The sequence below is a fragment of the Colletotrichum siamense genome, assembly GCF_013390195.1.
Source record: "Colletotrichum siamense strain Cg363 chromosome Unknown KSG_Cg363_contig07, whole genome shotgun sequence".
Lineage (NCBI taxonomy): Eukaryota > Fungi > Ascomycota > Sordariomycetes > Glomerellales > Glomerellaceae > Colletotrichum > Colletotrichum siamense.
Genome location: NW_023501020.1, coordinates 2,121,996 through 2,138,549, shown reverse-complemented (window position 1 = coordinate 2,138,549; position 16,554 = coordinate 2,121,996). Strand labels below are relative to the sequence as shown.

At 54.2% G+C, this 16,554-nt stretch overlaps 4 protein-coding genes across 4 annotated transcripts; 3 read left to right on the top strand and 1 right to left on the bottom strand.

Moving 5' to 3' along the window:
* Nucleotides 1-154: 154 nt before the first annotated feature.
* Nucleotides 155-1,006, bottom strand: YPT35 (PX domain-containing protein YPT35; the record flags this gene model as incomplete). Its single annotated transcript, XM_036642723.1, has 3 exons — nucleotides 155-218; nucleotides 272-450; nucleotides 533-1,006. The coding sequence occupies 3 exons, from the start codon at nucleotides 1,004-1,006 to the stop codon at nucleotides 155-157; spliced, it is 717 nt and encodes a 238-aa protein (XP_036491835.1).
* Nucleotides 1,007-5,729: 4,723 nt separating this feature from the next.
* On the top strand, nucleotides 5,730-6,482 carry CGCS363_v010873 (uncharacterized protein; the record flags this gene model as incomplete). The annotated part of the gene is made up of 3 exons (XM_036642722.1): nucleotides 5,730-5,835; nucleotides 5,918-6,006; nucleotides 6,087-6,482. The coding sequence occupies 3 exons, from the start codon at nucleotides 5,730-5,732 to the stop codon at nucleotides 6,480-6,482; spliced, it is 591 nt and encodes a 196-aa protein (XP_036491830.1).
* Nucleotides 6,483-9,306: 2,824 nt separating this feature from the next.
* CGCS363_v010872 (putative CDP-alcohol phosphatidyltransferase class-I family protein) lies at nucleotides 9,307-10,977 on the top strand (the record flags this gene model as incomplete). The annotated part of the gene is made up of 4 exons (XM_036642721.1): nucleotides 9,307-9,328; nucleotides 9,516-9,625; nucleotides 9,751-9,876; nucleotides 9,937-10,977. The coding sequence occupies 4 exons, from the start codon at nucleotides 9,307-9,309 to the stop codon at nucleotides 10,975-10,977; spliced, it is 1,299 nt and encodes a 432-aa protein (XP_036491829.1).
* A 3,772-nt stretch (nucleotides 10,978-14,749) lies between these two features.
* On the top strand, nucleotides 14,750-16,522 carry CGCS363_v010871 (uncharacterized protein; the record flags this gene model as incomplete). The annotated part of the gene is made up of 2 exons (XM_036642720.1): nucleotides 14,750-15,431; nucleotides 15,519-16,522. The coding sequence occupies 2 exons, from the start codon at nucleotides 14,750-14,752 to the stop codon at nucleotides 16,520-16,522; spliced, it is 1,686 nt and encodes a 561-aa protein (XP_036491832.1).
* Between the last annotated feature and the right edge of the window lie 32 nt (nucleotides 16,523-16,554).

The following is a 16,554-nucleotide window of genomic DNA, read 5'->3' as shown; positions in this document are numbered from 1 at the left end:
CCCCGCTGGTTCGCAGACTTTTCTGCGCTGGAGACTGGGGGCCCGCCGCTGCGCCCCCGCGATCAGCTACGGCCATCTCCGTGCCGTGCTGCAGGAGCTGAGAAGATATACAAAAAAGGGTAGAAAATAGAGGATAGGTATTTAGACACTATGTTTATGAGAAGAGAAAGTCCTTGAGTACTGGCGACCCAGAGAACTCGGGATTCAACATTATACAACTGCCGCTTGTTAGCATCAACGTTCGTCATCTCAGGGCTCCGAGATTTCCTACTTGAGAAAGTACTGCAACCCCGATCTCCTCTTGTCGAGGAATCTGGGTCTGAATTTCGATATCACGCTCTTGGGCGGTAGAGGGGGCACCGCTGCCTCGAAATTGGGGAACGACGTGACGAGCTTCTCGCGAAGGTCGTCAAACTCTGAGTATCGCTTGCGAATGTTCATATAGCTGCCCTGTTCACCTATTGTCAGCGTCGGGCCCAGTTCCAAGAAACCTCAAGCCTCCAGGTGGCCAAGGCCTGCGCAGGTCACCTACTTGTAGCGTTTCAACTCTGATGTTCCATACTACAAAAGCCCCAATGTTCGTCGCGCTGCCGTTGACTATGACATAGTCTGTGATCTCGACGCTCTTGGCCCAACACGCGCGGTTCCGGTCGTTTCCGTCGCTGGCTTCATTGTCGTGCATCGTGATCGCGCCGGCGGGCAGCACAGACTCGACCGAGATGTTGGAGACGGAGCGCTGGTGGTGATTGTTCAGCCAGTACGGGGGCGACGTCACTGACGATGGGCTCGTCACCGACGACGCAGGGCCGCCCGAAGATGTCTCGTCGTCCTCCTCATCCCCGAATAATCCCCCGCGTGTACCGTCATTGTTCTGGCGCGACAGCAAGCCCGCGATGGTTCCATTCGACGTTGTGACCTTGGGCGAAGCTTTCGGATGGCTGCCGTTCAGGTCGGTGGCGGGGAAGGAGCCATTGGTGCGGAATTGGGATTCTATCGCCGAGTCCATGAATCCATGTGCGGAGCGGCCGCTACCTCATGGACGGGCGCCGTGGTCTTTTCTGTTTTCTCGATTGTGATTGCGGATATCGGGAGAGTCGTGGTCTGGTGGTTTGCGCAGGTGCAAGTCCGTGTGTCTCGTTGCGTGAGAATAAGTGACGTATTGACGATGTCGAGGCCCAAGGGAACGAAAGACTTGTCTCGGGGCGCTTCTTAGACTCCGCGGTCCGGTTGGGTGGTAGGGTCCGCGTGGCTGTGCACCAATGGAATTCAGAGCGGGCTAGAAGCTACAAGTACTTGCTTGGCTAGCACTCGGCAGTCTGATTGTTGAGGCCGGCGATGTTACGTGCGGGCGGCAATTAGGTCGGGCCGTGGTATCGAGATGGCAAGTTGAGATTTGGCAGCAGGGGATCGGGAAATAAGGCTCGAAAATGAAGCGAAATAAGGTATGCAAGTTGATCACTGGCTAAGCCCAAGGTCGGGCGAGATCACAGTGCACAATTAGAGCAATGCTTGGGGATGAAAGTTTGGGTGTTGTTTGTTTTGCGGTATCAAAACAATGAAAACAACAGCGAGAACGAGAGGCGCACCTACCATACCTAACCTTACCTACCACCAAACAAACGTTCGCTCTTTCCCTCTGGTAAGTAAGGTAGGTAGGTAGGTATCTGGGATCATGTGTTGAAAGGGGAACCCCTCCCGCGGAAAGATACGCTTAGGTAAGGCAATTGCCGGATTCAAGGGTCCATTTCGAGTTGAATCCCTACGAATACGCGGGCAGGTGCGCATCGATTGCGATTGCCAATATCAGTCGAAAAGTCTGTTTGGTGCCATCAGACGACAGTCGAGTGGTAAGTGCGCAAGCTGCCATTGGATGAAAACTGCAGGTACCACCGCGCGCTGCATATCACGGCACTCGCAAGCAAAACCTGCAAAACACCAGCAGCAGGGAAGGACGTCTCCCAATGTTCGTTCATGAATGGGCACATCGCTTGTCTTATCTTGCTCGCCACGCATCGCTGGTCTCTCCATCATAGGCCGTTCTCGGGTCTCTGCTCAAAATAGACCAGCCCAAGAGTCCTAGCGAGGTGACACTGACGATTCACCAGGATGCCCCCCCAGAGTTTTCGGTTGTGGCGCCTTGAAGAGAGGTGAACACTGGCAGCACGAGGGTCCAATCCAGATCCAACTCGACGCAAGCGCTGTTCCCCCGCGCCATGGCATCTTGGTCCAAGTCATCGGTGCGGATACGAAGCTGCAGAACCAAGACCCGAGTGGAGGTGGAGGAGTTGGAGGGTGCATCTCGCTGACCAGGGTCTTTGGGCTCCCACTACGATCTTAACGTCGTCTACTCCGGTGCCCCCTCATTGGCGGCCAGGAAGCTTCCTCGGTACTTGCTGCAACCACGGCTGCTGCAACTGCGTGAAGCTAGAGGACTGCATCCGGTTCATCGCATCAGACGAGGAACCAACGATGGAGGAAGAAGAGGACGCATGCAAGTGCGGAAGTTGTTGACAGCTTGACACATCCAGTTGTGGCGGTATCTAGGGCTAAAACGTCCATCACGAACACGACGGTGTCTTCGTGACGTTCAACGGCTTTTTTCAGTTATTGATAGTCCCTTCGTGTCAGCGCCCGGCCTGACTTTGTTTCGACTGACTGCCACGCGGACTTGTTGGGGGTTTTTGAACGGCGTGACACCGGACTGGGCTTCGGAGCCGTCATCAGCAAAGACACCACACCACCAGCTACAGCCCCGACGGTGCCAGCCACCTTGGTTCTCCAACCTCTCTGTTCTTTTCACGTCGCGCTGTGCGTTTCCTTTTGGTGCCGTGTATCACTTTTCAAACAGTGGCCTCGCCCGAGGCACTCTAGACTGCAGGACTAGCTGCGTCGTTGACCTGCACAACGCCCGCGGGGGGGAGGGATTCGATATGCAGAATACGAGTGGCGATCACTCCAGCGGGATAGCCGCAAACAGCGACATCAGCAAAGCAAAGTGGTGTCCAACATTGAGGAAAATGTTGGCGGTTGGAACAATCGGAGGCGGTTCCGCCAGGGCAAAGGGGGCGGCTGCACCAGCTCCTGTCTCGCGGCATCTGCATTTTGCAACTTGCAGGGCGATGGTGGTCTCGTAAAGTTGTGTGCTAAGAGGAGCCTGGAAGAGGGGTCTGGCCTGTTTGGCGGAAGTTTACTGCACGAGACCCGGACGCCGCCGCCGTCGCCGCCGTCTGGCCGCTGGGGTACTGCTGTTAGCCACAGGCACACGAACATCAGGCTGCTTGGGCGGGCAGGCAGAGGAGCCTTGGCTCCGATCACCGTCGAATTCGCCCGCTGGTGTTTCCGTTTTTATGGAGAGCAAGACAGTTCTAGTCTGTTCTGCAACCTCGTAATCAACAATGGGGCCGGTCATCCGATGTGCGAAAAAGCGGCATCCAAGTGGGAATTCGACTGACTTTGATAGTAGGGGAGTGAGTTGAGAACTGAGAAAACCCCCAGCTAGGGATTGGACTGGCTTGACCGACAAGTCAGACACGGAGTCGTCGTCAGGATGTCTCTCGCCGCACAGGATACGGGCGAGCGCGGGAATGCTGACTCCTGCTTTTAGCACCTATGCACAGCATGGACGGCACAGCGAGCGCGAGGCTGGAATTGGCCGTGGGTTGACAGGCATGGACGCAGAGCCGTTAGTGAACGGATCGCTGATCATTGATGGGATCAACAATTGTCAATGGCGATGGGCGGACAAGCCGGCCCTTTACTTCTAGCACCATCCTGATGTGGCCCGGGGCAGCATGTTAATGAGGAACGGCGAGGGAACTCGGGCCTTCCATCTCAACTGAACATGATGAGGGCATTTGCATTCGCGTCCGCATCCGCTTCTGCATCAAGTGTCGGCATCAGCATTAGACATTTGCAGTGCAGACTGCCGCCGCAGACGAAGAGACGAACACTCAGAGAATATCGGTTTGTGGAGAGGAGATTCATCTCCGGGCAACAATGGACACCCGATCTCGTTAGCGGAGCGGGCAAAGCAATACTAACTAGCACCCTGGAGCATTTAGTGCCATCGGTGCTGCAGACAGAGTGCAGAGACCCTGGGAGCTGCAGAGTAACCTCGTCCAATCCCTGCCTAGAAGGTCGCTGAACCCTTCCATCCTCCACCCAAGCCTCAACTCCACCGAAAAAACAACACCAAGAAGCCCTGTCTGACCCTGGGCCACAACCCCCGAAAGAATATCACCCTGGCCTGGCACGTCGCCACGGCTGTTGGAGCCTCCTGACTGACCGACCTGCCTGAAGTTGAGGGATTGGCACTCTAGGGTATCTCTGAGCCGTCCAAATGCCGTCGTGAAGCGGGTCTCAGTACGAATCAGGGCAAACTGCCCATCCGTAGGTACTAAGGGGCGCCTAAGAGGGAGAATCAAACATGCCGTGCTGAGACGGAGGGGGAGAATTTACGGACACGGCCACTGTCTCTTGCCCATCAGAGACATCACATCTACCAAGGATACGGAGAAATCGGTACAGACTCCAGAGTCGACGATAGAATGGATGGATCCCAAGTGGTGACCACGAGTTTACGGTCACATTCTCAACTCAATGGTACGACGTCTCCATTCTGAGCAAAGTCGGCCTCGTGATTGGCAGTCGGCGAACAGACCCCGACAAACCCTGGCCCTGCCCATCCAGCAGGAAATACGCCGGGTGGCTGGCGTGGAGACGAGCTAAACCCAATCCCGCCCGTTCTCTCCATTTCGATATCGCGAGCCCGTGGCGTTGTGGTCAGGGACCCCCGGGCCTCCTTTATTTTCGACCTTGTGCGGAAGAAGCTCACCCCCGGACGGACGCCTGTGGCCTGCCTATCTGCTACTGTACGGCAATGTATGCACAGTACCACCCAGCATTGCTAGCCTTGGCAAGATGGCTTCCTCCATGCCATGTTCCGCTTGGCTCCTCTTCCTGCCCAGGCGCCGCTTCTGCTGCGTGCTCTCCACGGGCCCTCTCCTCTCGCCTCGACCGAGCTAGCCAAGGTACGGCTAATTCTAACGGAGCACCACACGCCTGAGCCTGAGTTTTTGCTTGATATTAACCCCGTCAGCCTCTCTCACGACTCACTTCCTTCTTCTTCTTCTCCCTCCTCACCCTCCAGCCCGTGTGTCTTGCCTCTCGTTACACAGTCGAAAAAGTTGCTTCTGCCCTTCATCTGTGTCCTATCCGCCCCTCTCGCACATATAATCTCTTGCTCTCGTTTTATACAAGAGATCTTGGACAACTTCGCTGTTCCTAGTTTCGATTTTGTGCCCGCTCATTAGGACCAGTCCCTCCGCCTTTCGCTACCACTAATACATTTCTGGACGACGGCTCTTCTCTCCGCCAGCAACGGCTCTCGCTCAAGTCAACAACCCCTTTAGTCCGTAAGTCGACCCCGTCCCATTCCTGACGCCTTCGCCCCCAAGGACTCGCCTCCCTCCAGCCATGTGCTACTCAAACAGCTGTCGAAGCCAATGTGGAGCAATGAGGCTGTGGAAAGAGTTTAGGAATGCAGCATACAGAAATGCTGCTTCTGTCCACAAATATGGCTTTTTGCTGACCAGGAAACGCAATAACAGCAGTTGATATTAATACCTGGCTATCTAGCTCTCCAAATCTTTGTTGAGAGCTCCGTTTTCTATCTTCCCACATCAACATCTCGAGTCGATCACCGAGCACTCACACACACGACACACACAATGCCTTCATTCAAGAGCACCGTCTTTGCCGTCGCTGCGGCTTTCGTAGCCGCCGCCCAGGCCGACTACGTTATCGATCCCAAGTCCGTTCCTCTGGCCACAAGAAGTACGTTATTCTACCCCCAAGTCCTGCTCCACCGCCATGGAGAGTGTGGGATGTGAACACAGATGCTAACAGCAAGCTGCAGAGGCCTGGTGCCAAGATGAGACGAACACTTGCCCTATCATCTGCCAACAGGTTGAGCCCAGGACGACTCTGGTCAATGACTGCGACTACGTGAGTAGCACCCGTTCCCAACACGGCTTTACAGTCACCAATGGAGGGAAGTCAAAACAGTACTGACAGGACTGGCACAGAACTCTCTGACCTACGGCTGCGTGTGCGGCGACGGCAACCAGCCCAACATGACCGAGTACTCTCTCACCCTGCCCTACCACGTCTGCCAGGAGTACGGCAACCAGTGCGTCACCAAGTGCGGTCTCGGCGCCAACGAGTGCGCCTCCAAGTGCCGCGAGGACAACCCCTGCGGAGCCAGCAACCCAACCCGCGCCAACAGCACTTCCACCGCCTCCGGCACGGCCACCGCGACCTCCTCGTCGACCAGCGGCGCCATCTTCACCGGCATGGCCGGCGACGACGGCAGCTCCGGCTCCTCTGGCTCCTCCGGCGCCGCGGCCCTGGGAATGGGTCGCGAGGCTGGCTTCGCCGTGCTCGTCGGCAGCATCCTCGGCGGTGTTGCGCTCCTGCTCTAAGTGGCTACCATGTGTGTGTGTGTGTGTGCTGCTGCTTCGGGTGTGAGTCTGATCAAACGATGGGAAGAAGAAGGGGGAGGGGTGTGTGGCTGGTTGCTGTGTTGCTGTCTCGTCCACTCTTTTGAAATACCCTCTTGCACAAAGTTATTTCACATGCTCGGCGTTTATAGGCGGGGAGGGGGAAACGAGCGCATCGCGCGGTTTTGTCCTCCTCGGGACGGCATTTTCCTTGATAACGGAATGAATCATTGGGGAAATGATTTGGGACCAAGAAAAAACAACTAATGTCTTTTAATATCATCGAGCAGAACACTTGGGCAACGAAGAAAGCGAGCGGATGATGGATGAGAGGAGGAAAATAATGTCATTTAAGCGGTCTTGTTTTTAGTTTTGGGAGGCACGGCTTTGAAATAGGTCAAGCTGAGTCAATGAGAAAAAGCGAAAGGAAGCGGCGCCTTGTTGGGCTGCAAGTTCCAGAAAGACTACTACAAGTTCGTCTGTCCCGTTGTGCATATCGTATCTCGTGCCGGCAATTACACATATTCCGCAGATGCACTTGTTAGTGGTAGTGTCTCCGGCGAGTCCTCCCGCAGAGGAGCAAGCTAGAATGGGGTCCCTATCTAGAGGCTGAGCACGAGACCATTGTCACCGTTCATCCCGTGATGTGGTTCGTGCTAGGCATTCTTCCCGCGAGACGATGACTCCGATATCGTGGGCGAGCTAGAGAGCATACCGGAGCGTGGGCCGATATATGCGCAGCGGGAGGGGGACAAAGGATGAACGGTTTGGCAGACACGGGATGGTGACGGTGTGGCGGGCACCAATTAGAGTGGTCGGGACATCTTGCACTGGTCTCGGGCTTGGTCGATGTCGATGTTCCATCAAATGGGACAAGATAGCCACATGCAAGTCTTGTGCACGGCATTGTATGGCCGCCGATGTTGGCGGCCGGCGGCGCGGAGGGGTCACGGGGACCAGCATGGCGGCACGGCGGCCCAGAGCCGGACCCGATCCATGTGGTGGATCCCCCCTCCCTCACGCAATGAGGCTGAAGTTACCTGAGGCTGGGGGTTGGTGAACAAGGGGTCCTCACATGTCATCACGTAGGTGGATAGGTAGCCAGCCAGCCAAAGTGTTGTTTGAGAGGTTGAAGTTGGGGGCCGATTATGAGATGATGTTTCTTACGGGTGGACTTGCTGTAGTCGGGTGGTCGGGGGTGGCCCAATTGATCGGTGTGATGTTGGTCAATGGCCGATGGCACGTTAGCGACATGCGCCGCAGCTCCTCCGAGAAAGATCAGGTGGAAAAAAGCTGGGTAGGGTACGGAGTAGGTCCGTAGGGCGAGCGGCGCATGCAGGGCTGGGCTCTCACATGCCAAAAGTGTTGCGCCGCCGTTTCTAATAGTCTGAGAAGACGCTGCGAGATTCGCCCAAGACTTGCGTTAGGGCTCTTCAAGTATTGCATGCGCCCCGAATCAACCCAATAGCAACGGCGATAGAAACGACGAGGACGAAAAGGCGGTAAATATCGATGGGGGGATGCACCTTGTCTGGATTTATCCTTTTCGCTCTCGGGCTTTTGGCAGCGAAGGACAGCGTGGGATAAAACGGGTGAGGAGGAGCTTGGGGCGTCGGGGAGCGCGTGTTCTCATAGGTAGGGTCTTTTTTGTCCCCTCTTGGTCTCTCTCTTTTTTTTTTTGTTGAATCGCCGGAGATGAGGCAAGCGGGGGGCGGGTGCTGCTGTAAGCGCAGCGGAGGCTCGGTGTTGATTGGACGAAACAGGGAGCCGGTCGTCGTCGATGGCCTGTGATTCGCGATGGTAGATGGGATGGAAACGGGCAGACCCCTTGTGTGGTGGTGAGTTGCTGCAGGGGAAGAGGTAAGTGAGGGAATTTACCTTAGGTAAGGCGGTGATGAAGAAGGACACCGAGGGCGACAAAGACGATCCATGGATGACGGGAGTAGATGCGGATGCGGAGAGGGTTGCAGTTAATGGCAACGATGGGAGGCACACAAAGGCAGCAATCACGAGGCAATGACAATGACAGCGAATGACGATGACGGTGCCTGTACCTGCCTTGCTTGCCCTGCAGGTAAGGTAGGTAAGGTAAGGTAAGGTAGGTGCGAACCGGCCGCGTAGCTACGGCACTGAGGCTCCTGCTTCCCGCCCCGGCCGCCGCGCCCAGGCTGCTGGACCGAGTTGAGAGCTTGCCTTGGCCGCATCTGATTTGTCCCCGGATGGAGCAGCGTGTGGCAGATGGCCTGTCATTTGCTGGCTTGCTGGACATCGAAAGTCACAAATGTCCACTCTCACGCTTCCAGAACGGATGGATACCTCATACCTGCGCCTCTGGTGGACCAATGCACCGCTCAACCAGCTGGGGTACAGTCTACCTTGCCAGTCCACCGACCGACCCCCTGCTCTTTTTCCCCCTAAAAAAAATAAACGGCCAGCTCTCGTCTATGATGCGAGGCCATTGAGGTGCCTGCCTTGACCTACCTACTATACACTACCTGCCTTCCTTACTTTCTCCGATCCCAAGTTTGCATGCACAATTAGCTCTGTCTTTTTGCGGTGGAAGCCGCGCGCAACACATCTCGCTGTAGCTTTTGTCTCTGCTATAGATATCCATCACTTCCCCTCCCCCACCACAAGCCGGCGTTGCATTCTCCTCTGGTCCCCTTTTGCTTCTGGACCTCCTCAACTTCCTCGGCTCCCCTCCTCACCCCTCTGCCTCCTTCTATTGCTACCTTCAACCCCCACAGTCGTCGCCGAACACCCGTCATTCCAGACTTCGCTGTCTCTGGCGCGCAACTTGTGCAGAATGGGCACCAAGACCTCTGAAAGTGAGCATCACCCCTGTCTCCCTCGCTCCCTTCGGAAGCCCAGACCAGACACCCGGGTCCAGATGAGCGCTCAGCTTGTGGAATGTTGCGCCTGCAATTGACGGCCGAGGTTCCTTCACGAGAACATATGGCGGCTTCTACACCTTTGACGAGCAACTTTGGCTAACCTATTGTCTTCTTCCAATAGAAACGGCAGCCGCCGAATGCATCTCCGACGATGCCCTCATCCACCTCAAGTCGTACAAATACTCCGCCGTCGACAAGTCGCCCATCTCCAACTACATCCTTAAGCCATACGTACGTTAGCCCCTCCGACGATCCCCCTCCTCCGGTCATGCCTTCCCCCGCGCCGTCCGAGCGGCTCTAGCCAGCCATCGCGCGCTACATCCCTTCGACAACCTGCTAACACAGTCTGCTCACAGTGGAACGCCTCTGTCGAGCTTCTGCCGCTATGGCTGGCGCCAAACATGGTGACGTTGCTGGGCTTCTTCTTCATCCTCGGAAACATTGGCCTTCTGGTCGTCTTCATGCCTGATTTGGTTGGACCGGTACGTTGAAACAGAGTCGGGGAAGATAATCACAGTGAACACTCTGCTGACGACGCGCAGGCTCCGTCATGGCTATACTTCAGCTTCGCCTTCGGTCTTTTCATGTACCAGACCATGGACAATCTCGATGGAAAGCAGGCCCGCCGAACAGGAACCTCGAGCGGACTCGGCGAGCTCTTTGACCACGGAATCGACTCCCTGAACTGCACCCTGGCCAGTCTCCTCGAGACCGCTGCCATGGGTCTCGGCTGCTCCAAGTCCGGCGTTTTCACGGCTCTCGTCCCTTGCCTGCCCATGTTCTTCTCGACCTGGGAGACGTATCACACCCACACTCTGTACTTGGGCAGAATCAACGGCCCTACCGAGGGCATTTTGATCGCCTGCAGTGTCATGGTTGTCTCTGGTATCTACGGCCCTGGTATCTGGACCCAGCCCATTATTAAGCTTTGGGAGGGTCACGAGAAGTACATGTTCGGCTTTGCTCACTTGCTGGGCGAGACCTCCATCCGTGACATCTGGATCGGCATGATTGTCTTCTCCCTGTTCGCGACCCATATCCCCTTCTGCGTCCTTCATGTCATCAAGGCCCGTCGCGCGCGTGGCGAGCCTGTGGCTCCCGTCTTCTTGGAGTGGACGCCCATGGCAGTGTTCACCCTCGCTATTGGCGCATGGATCTACTCGCCTTACACGACCCTTCGCACCGAGAACCATCTCGTTCTCTTCTGCTTGACCATGTCTTTCGTCTTTGGTCGCCTCACCACCAAGATGATTCTTGCTCACCTGACCAAGCAGCCGTTCCCGTACTGGACCGTCATGCTTGTGCCTCTCGTCGGAGGTGCGTGCCTCGCCAACCTTCCGGTCATTGGCATCTCTGCCATCAGCGCCCAGACGGAGCTGTACTACTTGTACGGCTACTTCATCTTCTCCGCAGTTGTCTACTTCCGTTGGGCCTACCTCGTCATCACCAGCATCTGCAACTTCCTCGGAATCAACGCCCTTACCATTCCCAAGGAGAAGCAGCTCGCCAACAAGCAGGCGCTTCTAGCTGCGCAGACGGGGCCGATTCTCAACGGCACTGCGAACGGCTTCAAGAAGGAGTAGAATCTCAAAGTTCTGTGAAGACGAATATAGAGGTGATTCAACACCAACGACCGACATGGGAATGGCGACGACGAAGAAGGAGGAGGGAATCTTGAGTAGAGGAAACTACAGCACGTCTCGCTGCGGCCGAGAGGGATACGATTGAGCTTATTTTGCATTGACGTCGGCGTTGCAGGAGGCTGATCCCAATTTCAACATTGCATGCGCTGTTGTTCTTTTTATTTCGGCGCTGAGGGTGAGCATGCCGCGGATACTGGCATGACCGGACTACGTTTATAAGTACTACAACTATTTAGTAGGGCGAAAAAGAGCCCCTTTTTGCATAATATCATTGTTCAACATTCAACGTTCCACCCATTATGTTGCGGGTTCGGGGATGAAAACAGAGTGGCACGGCATTCTGCGAGCAGCTAGCGCCGGACAACAATCCCATGATGAGGGGTTCTAAGTGTCTCGCGCTGTTTTAATGGCGGCTTGCCTCCAAGACGCCAGGCTGCTACCTATGTTGAATTCCCTATAGTTCACTCCGCAAGATTCCCAGACTGTTCTCACAGATATTCTGGGCAACAATCAGTTCGAGTCCCACTGGATCTAGTACATCACGAAAGTCCATGTTGGAACTGTTCGTATATGTGACGACGGGGCTTCGATATAGATGCTTCTCGTATTTCCAAACGCTCCTATGGTCTTTGGTTCTCGGCCAAGGCTTGCGAGGTAATTTGCAATATTTAAATTCAAGGGCGAGCTAGACTGTCTGTTGACAATGTGGTGCCAACATCGTGATGGGGAGTAAACCATGCGCTATGTTATATCGCAACGACACCGACATCGAAGCTGCGTTTCAGGATGCTGTGGGGTATAATCGTCCGTCATTGGTTCTGTTGAATTATTCGCCAGAGGTGTTCGATGTGAGAGCATCAGACCGGGCCTGGGTGTGTTGAATTTGATGGACGGCAGTTGTCATGTCCTGGAACTTCCATCAATTGTGACGAAGAAAAACTAGTGCGACTTAACCTTTTTGAATATGCCTGTTGTATATGAGATAGTATAGCCTGTAAAATTTTGTATAAGGTAGAGCTAGCATATTATTGATTCTCCTCGAGGGCGAAGCTGGGATTTTGATACTCGAAACAGCAAACCGCAAAATCTGTCTTCTTCTTCATGAATGAGAAAACCCCTCTTGAGCTCTGCTCGAAACCCAGCACGGGAATCTCTGGTCTGGTGTCTTGGAGCGCCGAAGTACTCTTTTCTTTGTCTTTTTTTTTTTTTTTCCTATGGCGTCTTCCATGGACATCTTTGGTGGAGTATCCTGACTACTTATTCTGCTGTCAGATGCTTGTCACGTTGGCTCGGCATTACGAGTCGAGAAACGGGAGTGCTATCCGTTAGATACGAAACAATACTTGCGCGACGGGAGAGCAGGTCAGTGGAGGGGAGAAGTAGCATGTATTATGGTTAGATATAGATTTTCATACGTATTTTTATTGATCGGTCTATATATCCTTTCGTTGATTTTGCGTTCGTGAAGGGTTACCTGCCCACTGGGGTTGCTTGGCTCAGATTGTTGAAGGAGGCTAGAAAGAAAGAAAACTGTATTGAGAGGTTTCGTATAGAACTATCTGGGGGGTTTACAACTGAGGAATACAGCTATTACTAACACCAACTGCTTCGCGGGCCACAAGGGTACAGGTGCGTTGCATGAGAGGGGTATCGCATGTGCAGAAGGTTTTTGTGACCTATAGCAAATAACTTTGCAATCCTGTAGCAGCTGGTGAGGGCACAAATCTCATGTGCATGACTTTGCTTGCTACTTTCCCAAGTTCGCATCAACCTGCTGAAGGAGGTTGCCAGGGTGCCTACTTCGAATCCTTACTATTACGGATATGTGAGTCGGTACGCGACATGAATGTGGCTTGTAGGAATAAAAACAAAATAATATGTTGACAACAATGATAGACACTGAATCACATGGTGCCTAGGTGTCGTCGACAAAAATTGGCTCTTGTAGAAGGACATGTATATCAGCTTTTTATGCCGTATGGGTTTGCTGTAATATCACGGTCAAAATGAGTTCCGTGAATCATACCAAATCATATGCATGGAAATCTCTGGCTCCTATATAGCTGCTCATGTTCCACAACACGGCTTTCTTCGCCAGACGGAGTTTGTCGAGCTCCCTTCGGCTACATAAGTCAATTAGAGAATATTATGCTTCCCCGGCACAGATCCACCGCTTGCTTTCGACCATTATTATTAAAAGCTGAAACACAATGTTTCTTTAACGAAAGTCTGAGACATCAAATTGGTCGCTGTGAGCTGTGACAAATTCAAGCTGGGGGGATGGCCGAGAAATAAGTTGGTCGTCTGGTCTTATCATTCTTTGACTTCTATTGACCAAGGTCTCTGTCAACTATCCTCATGGATGTAATTCAAAGTAACTAGGTAAACTTTGCATATATTGGGCAATCCTGGCTGTGGATTTCTACCTTGACAATGTTGGTACTTGCAGGGATTTTCCAGTCCGGATGAAGTGGAAGTTCTGCATCTGGGTGTGGGTTTTGTCTTGTATCATATCCAATATTTTGCCTGTATCTTCAAACCCACCATATTGACCCTCGTACCCCTTTCTGTTCAAGTATTCGACGAATATTTGAGGAAGCTCACTGATGAACGCGGGTCATGAAGCTTTCGTAAATATTTGAGAGCTCTGTGGCTGCGGTCAATTAAGAAGTATTTGCTTCAAATAGACATATGGGACTTTCAACCAAAAAAAGTGATAACACATGATGATGACATCAACCGTCGTGGTTTACCTCGTTTAGTCTGTTGTCCATGACCGCAGACATGCATCTTTCGAAGGGCGCAAACCTTGATGTTTGCTGTAAGCCAGATTGAAAAGTTGGGCGCCTTTTTGCGCCATACCCAAAGGTGAAGTGCTTGTCACTTTGCGGGATCACAATTACTAAGGCAAGCTGAATGAGCAATCATGATGTCTCCAGACATGCATGCATACCTTAGCTGCGACCACAAATCGACTGCTGTGTATGATGTAATGACGATAAAGATGTGGGAAAACAACGACTGACTCCGGTCGCAATGCATCGCAAAACACGGCCCAGGTTCAAACACCCTAGTGCTCTTGGCCATGGAATTATCGATTTCAAGACAATGCATTGACGTCGGGTTGGCAGAATTTCCAATCCAGGGGCGAGCTCAGGTGAGATGGTGCTGCAGAAAGCAGAGACGCGAGGAAGGAGAAGAGAGGTCAGGTTCACCCGTCCTCTGCAGGCTGCAGCTGCACCGGGAAGATGGGGAATGTACTTACACTTGCCACATAATCTCGGTGGCGACACAAGTATCGCGGTCACAGGTTCTCCCCCCTCCTTCGGTACCGCCGATGGGCATTGAGCCACTGCCAGTCCAGCGGCCACCCACTACGTCCAACAAAGGCAGGCATCACCGTGGTGGACGCAAACACTGGTCCAGGCAGGCAGTCGCAGCACTGGGCACACTGGCAGAGGACGACGCGCCCCAAGAAGGACAGTGCCAATTGCAGCGAGGAAGCCCCCCAAAAGGGTGCAAAGGGGAGAGAGCAAGCTGAATCAACCCCCCCAAAATCCTGCCAGAGGTGCCCGAGAGGCCACTTCCCGCATCGCATCAACGACGACACGAGACGAAAAAAAGCGGCAGAAAAAAATTCATCGATCGACACGTCAATCGCCCTCGCGACGAGCCGACGGGAATACAATGAATGGCTATTCAATCGTCGCCCATGGCCTCTCTCACGCGCTCCACTCGGAGGGCCAACGCTGAAGGGCTTCATCCCCATTCCCTTCACCATCCCCATCCCGTCCCCGTCCAGCAGCAGCCGACGCACCAGCACCAGCAGGCCTTCGCAGCGAACACTGTGACGCGCGCCGCCCCCCAAAACATCTCCGCCTACCACCACCAGCTGCCCGGTCGCACCAAGCGCCAGCTCGACACGGCCGATCTCGTCGATTTCGACCACCCGAAGCAAAAGAGATCGCGTTCGAGCATCGAAATCCTCATCAAACCTGCTCCCCAGCCCGTCAAGCCGGTCGTTGCGAACGCGATTGCTGCCCACAACGTCACCACCACCCCGACTCCGCAACCGACGACGACGACGCCTCAGGCGACCCCCCTAGCGAGGCCGACCCCGAAACCCGCGCAACAACACGTCGCGACAGTGCATCCCCTGAAAGCCCCCTCGACCTCCGCGACCGACAATGCGCCGCAGTTGACAAAACATCAAGAAAAAGTCATCAACGGCATTAAACATGAGTTGGATCGTTTGCAGCCCCGCGAGGCCGATACCCACACAAAGGAGGGGGGCCGCAAACTGCGCTCGCAAGAGGCCACTCGTTTCAAGAGCGAGCTGTCAGCATACTTCCCCGAGTATGACGAGGTCATCGGAAATGATCCAAAAGAACAACGTATGCTCCATGCTCATGCTTTCCGTTGCCGTGCTTGTGCCGGATCGACACGGCATTACAAGATACTTACTGACCCTTTGCCTGTAGACTTGCTGAACGTCGATACCCCGATAGTCATTTTTGACTCGAACCCCACACGCCTTCAACCGGCACCATGGCTTCCGTTCACCGGTGCGGAACCCAGCGCGCCGAATGAGGCTTCAACGATCCCGCCCAGCGCACATAAAGTCCCGGTACGCGGATACGGTGACGCGTTGTTCAGCGATCTCGTCGATGCACAGCGTATAGACTTTGACTTCCTCGGGATTTCCCACAAGAGAGAACCTGCTGAGGATCCTCTGCCAGATGCGTCCTTCGTGCCCTCGCACAAGAGGGCCGAGAGACTGGAAAAGTCCATTCGTAACACAGAGCGTGGTCGGGCTCAACACGAGAAGGACCAAATCGCACGTCTGCTGGGCGGTTTGCAAGGTCACGACTGGCTGCGAGTCATGGGTGTAAGTGGCATAACGGAGAGTCGAAAGAAGCAATACGAACCGGCGAGGCAGCACTTTATAAAAGGCTGCCAAGCCATCCTCGAGAGATTTCGTCAATGGAGTCTGGAGGAGAAGCGCCGCAAAGCCGAAAAGGATCGTGCTCTCGCTAAGGCGGAGGCGGAAGAAACGAGTGACGAGGATTCTTCCGAAGGTAGTGATGAGGATGATGCCGAGGAAGACGACGCTGGTAATGTCAGTGACGGTGATCCACCTGGCTCTTCCGACGATGACTCTGTGTCGCAACAGCTTCACGAAGAAGCGATAGCAAGGTCGAAGGGAGCAAAGAACAGTAAGAAGCGCCCAAGGGTGATAATACAACCCCGGCCTCCACCAAAGCCGGAACCGCCAAAGGAGTTCAAGTCATTCTTCAAAAAGAGGTACGAGCGAGATGCGGCCTTGCATCGGCACAGGCGGGCTGGTCGTAAAGTGGTTGCATGGGGACATCCGATTCCAGAGATACCCGAGATCGATTTCGATCTCCCCGAAGAGTTTCGTGACGAGGAAACGTTGAAGATGCAGGCGAGGAAGAGGCGTCGCGACCGTCGAGGCAGGCACTGACAGGCTTTCCCGTGTGTTGAGTAGGAGGTCCA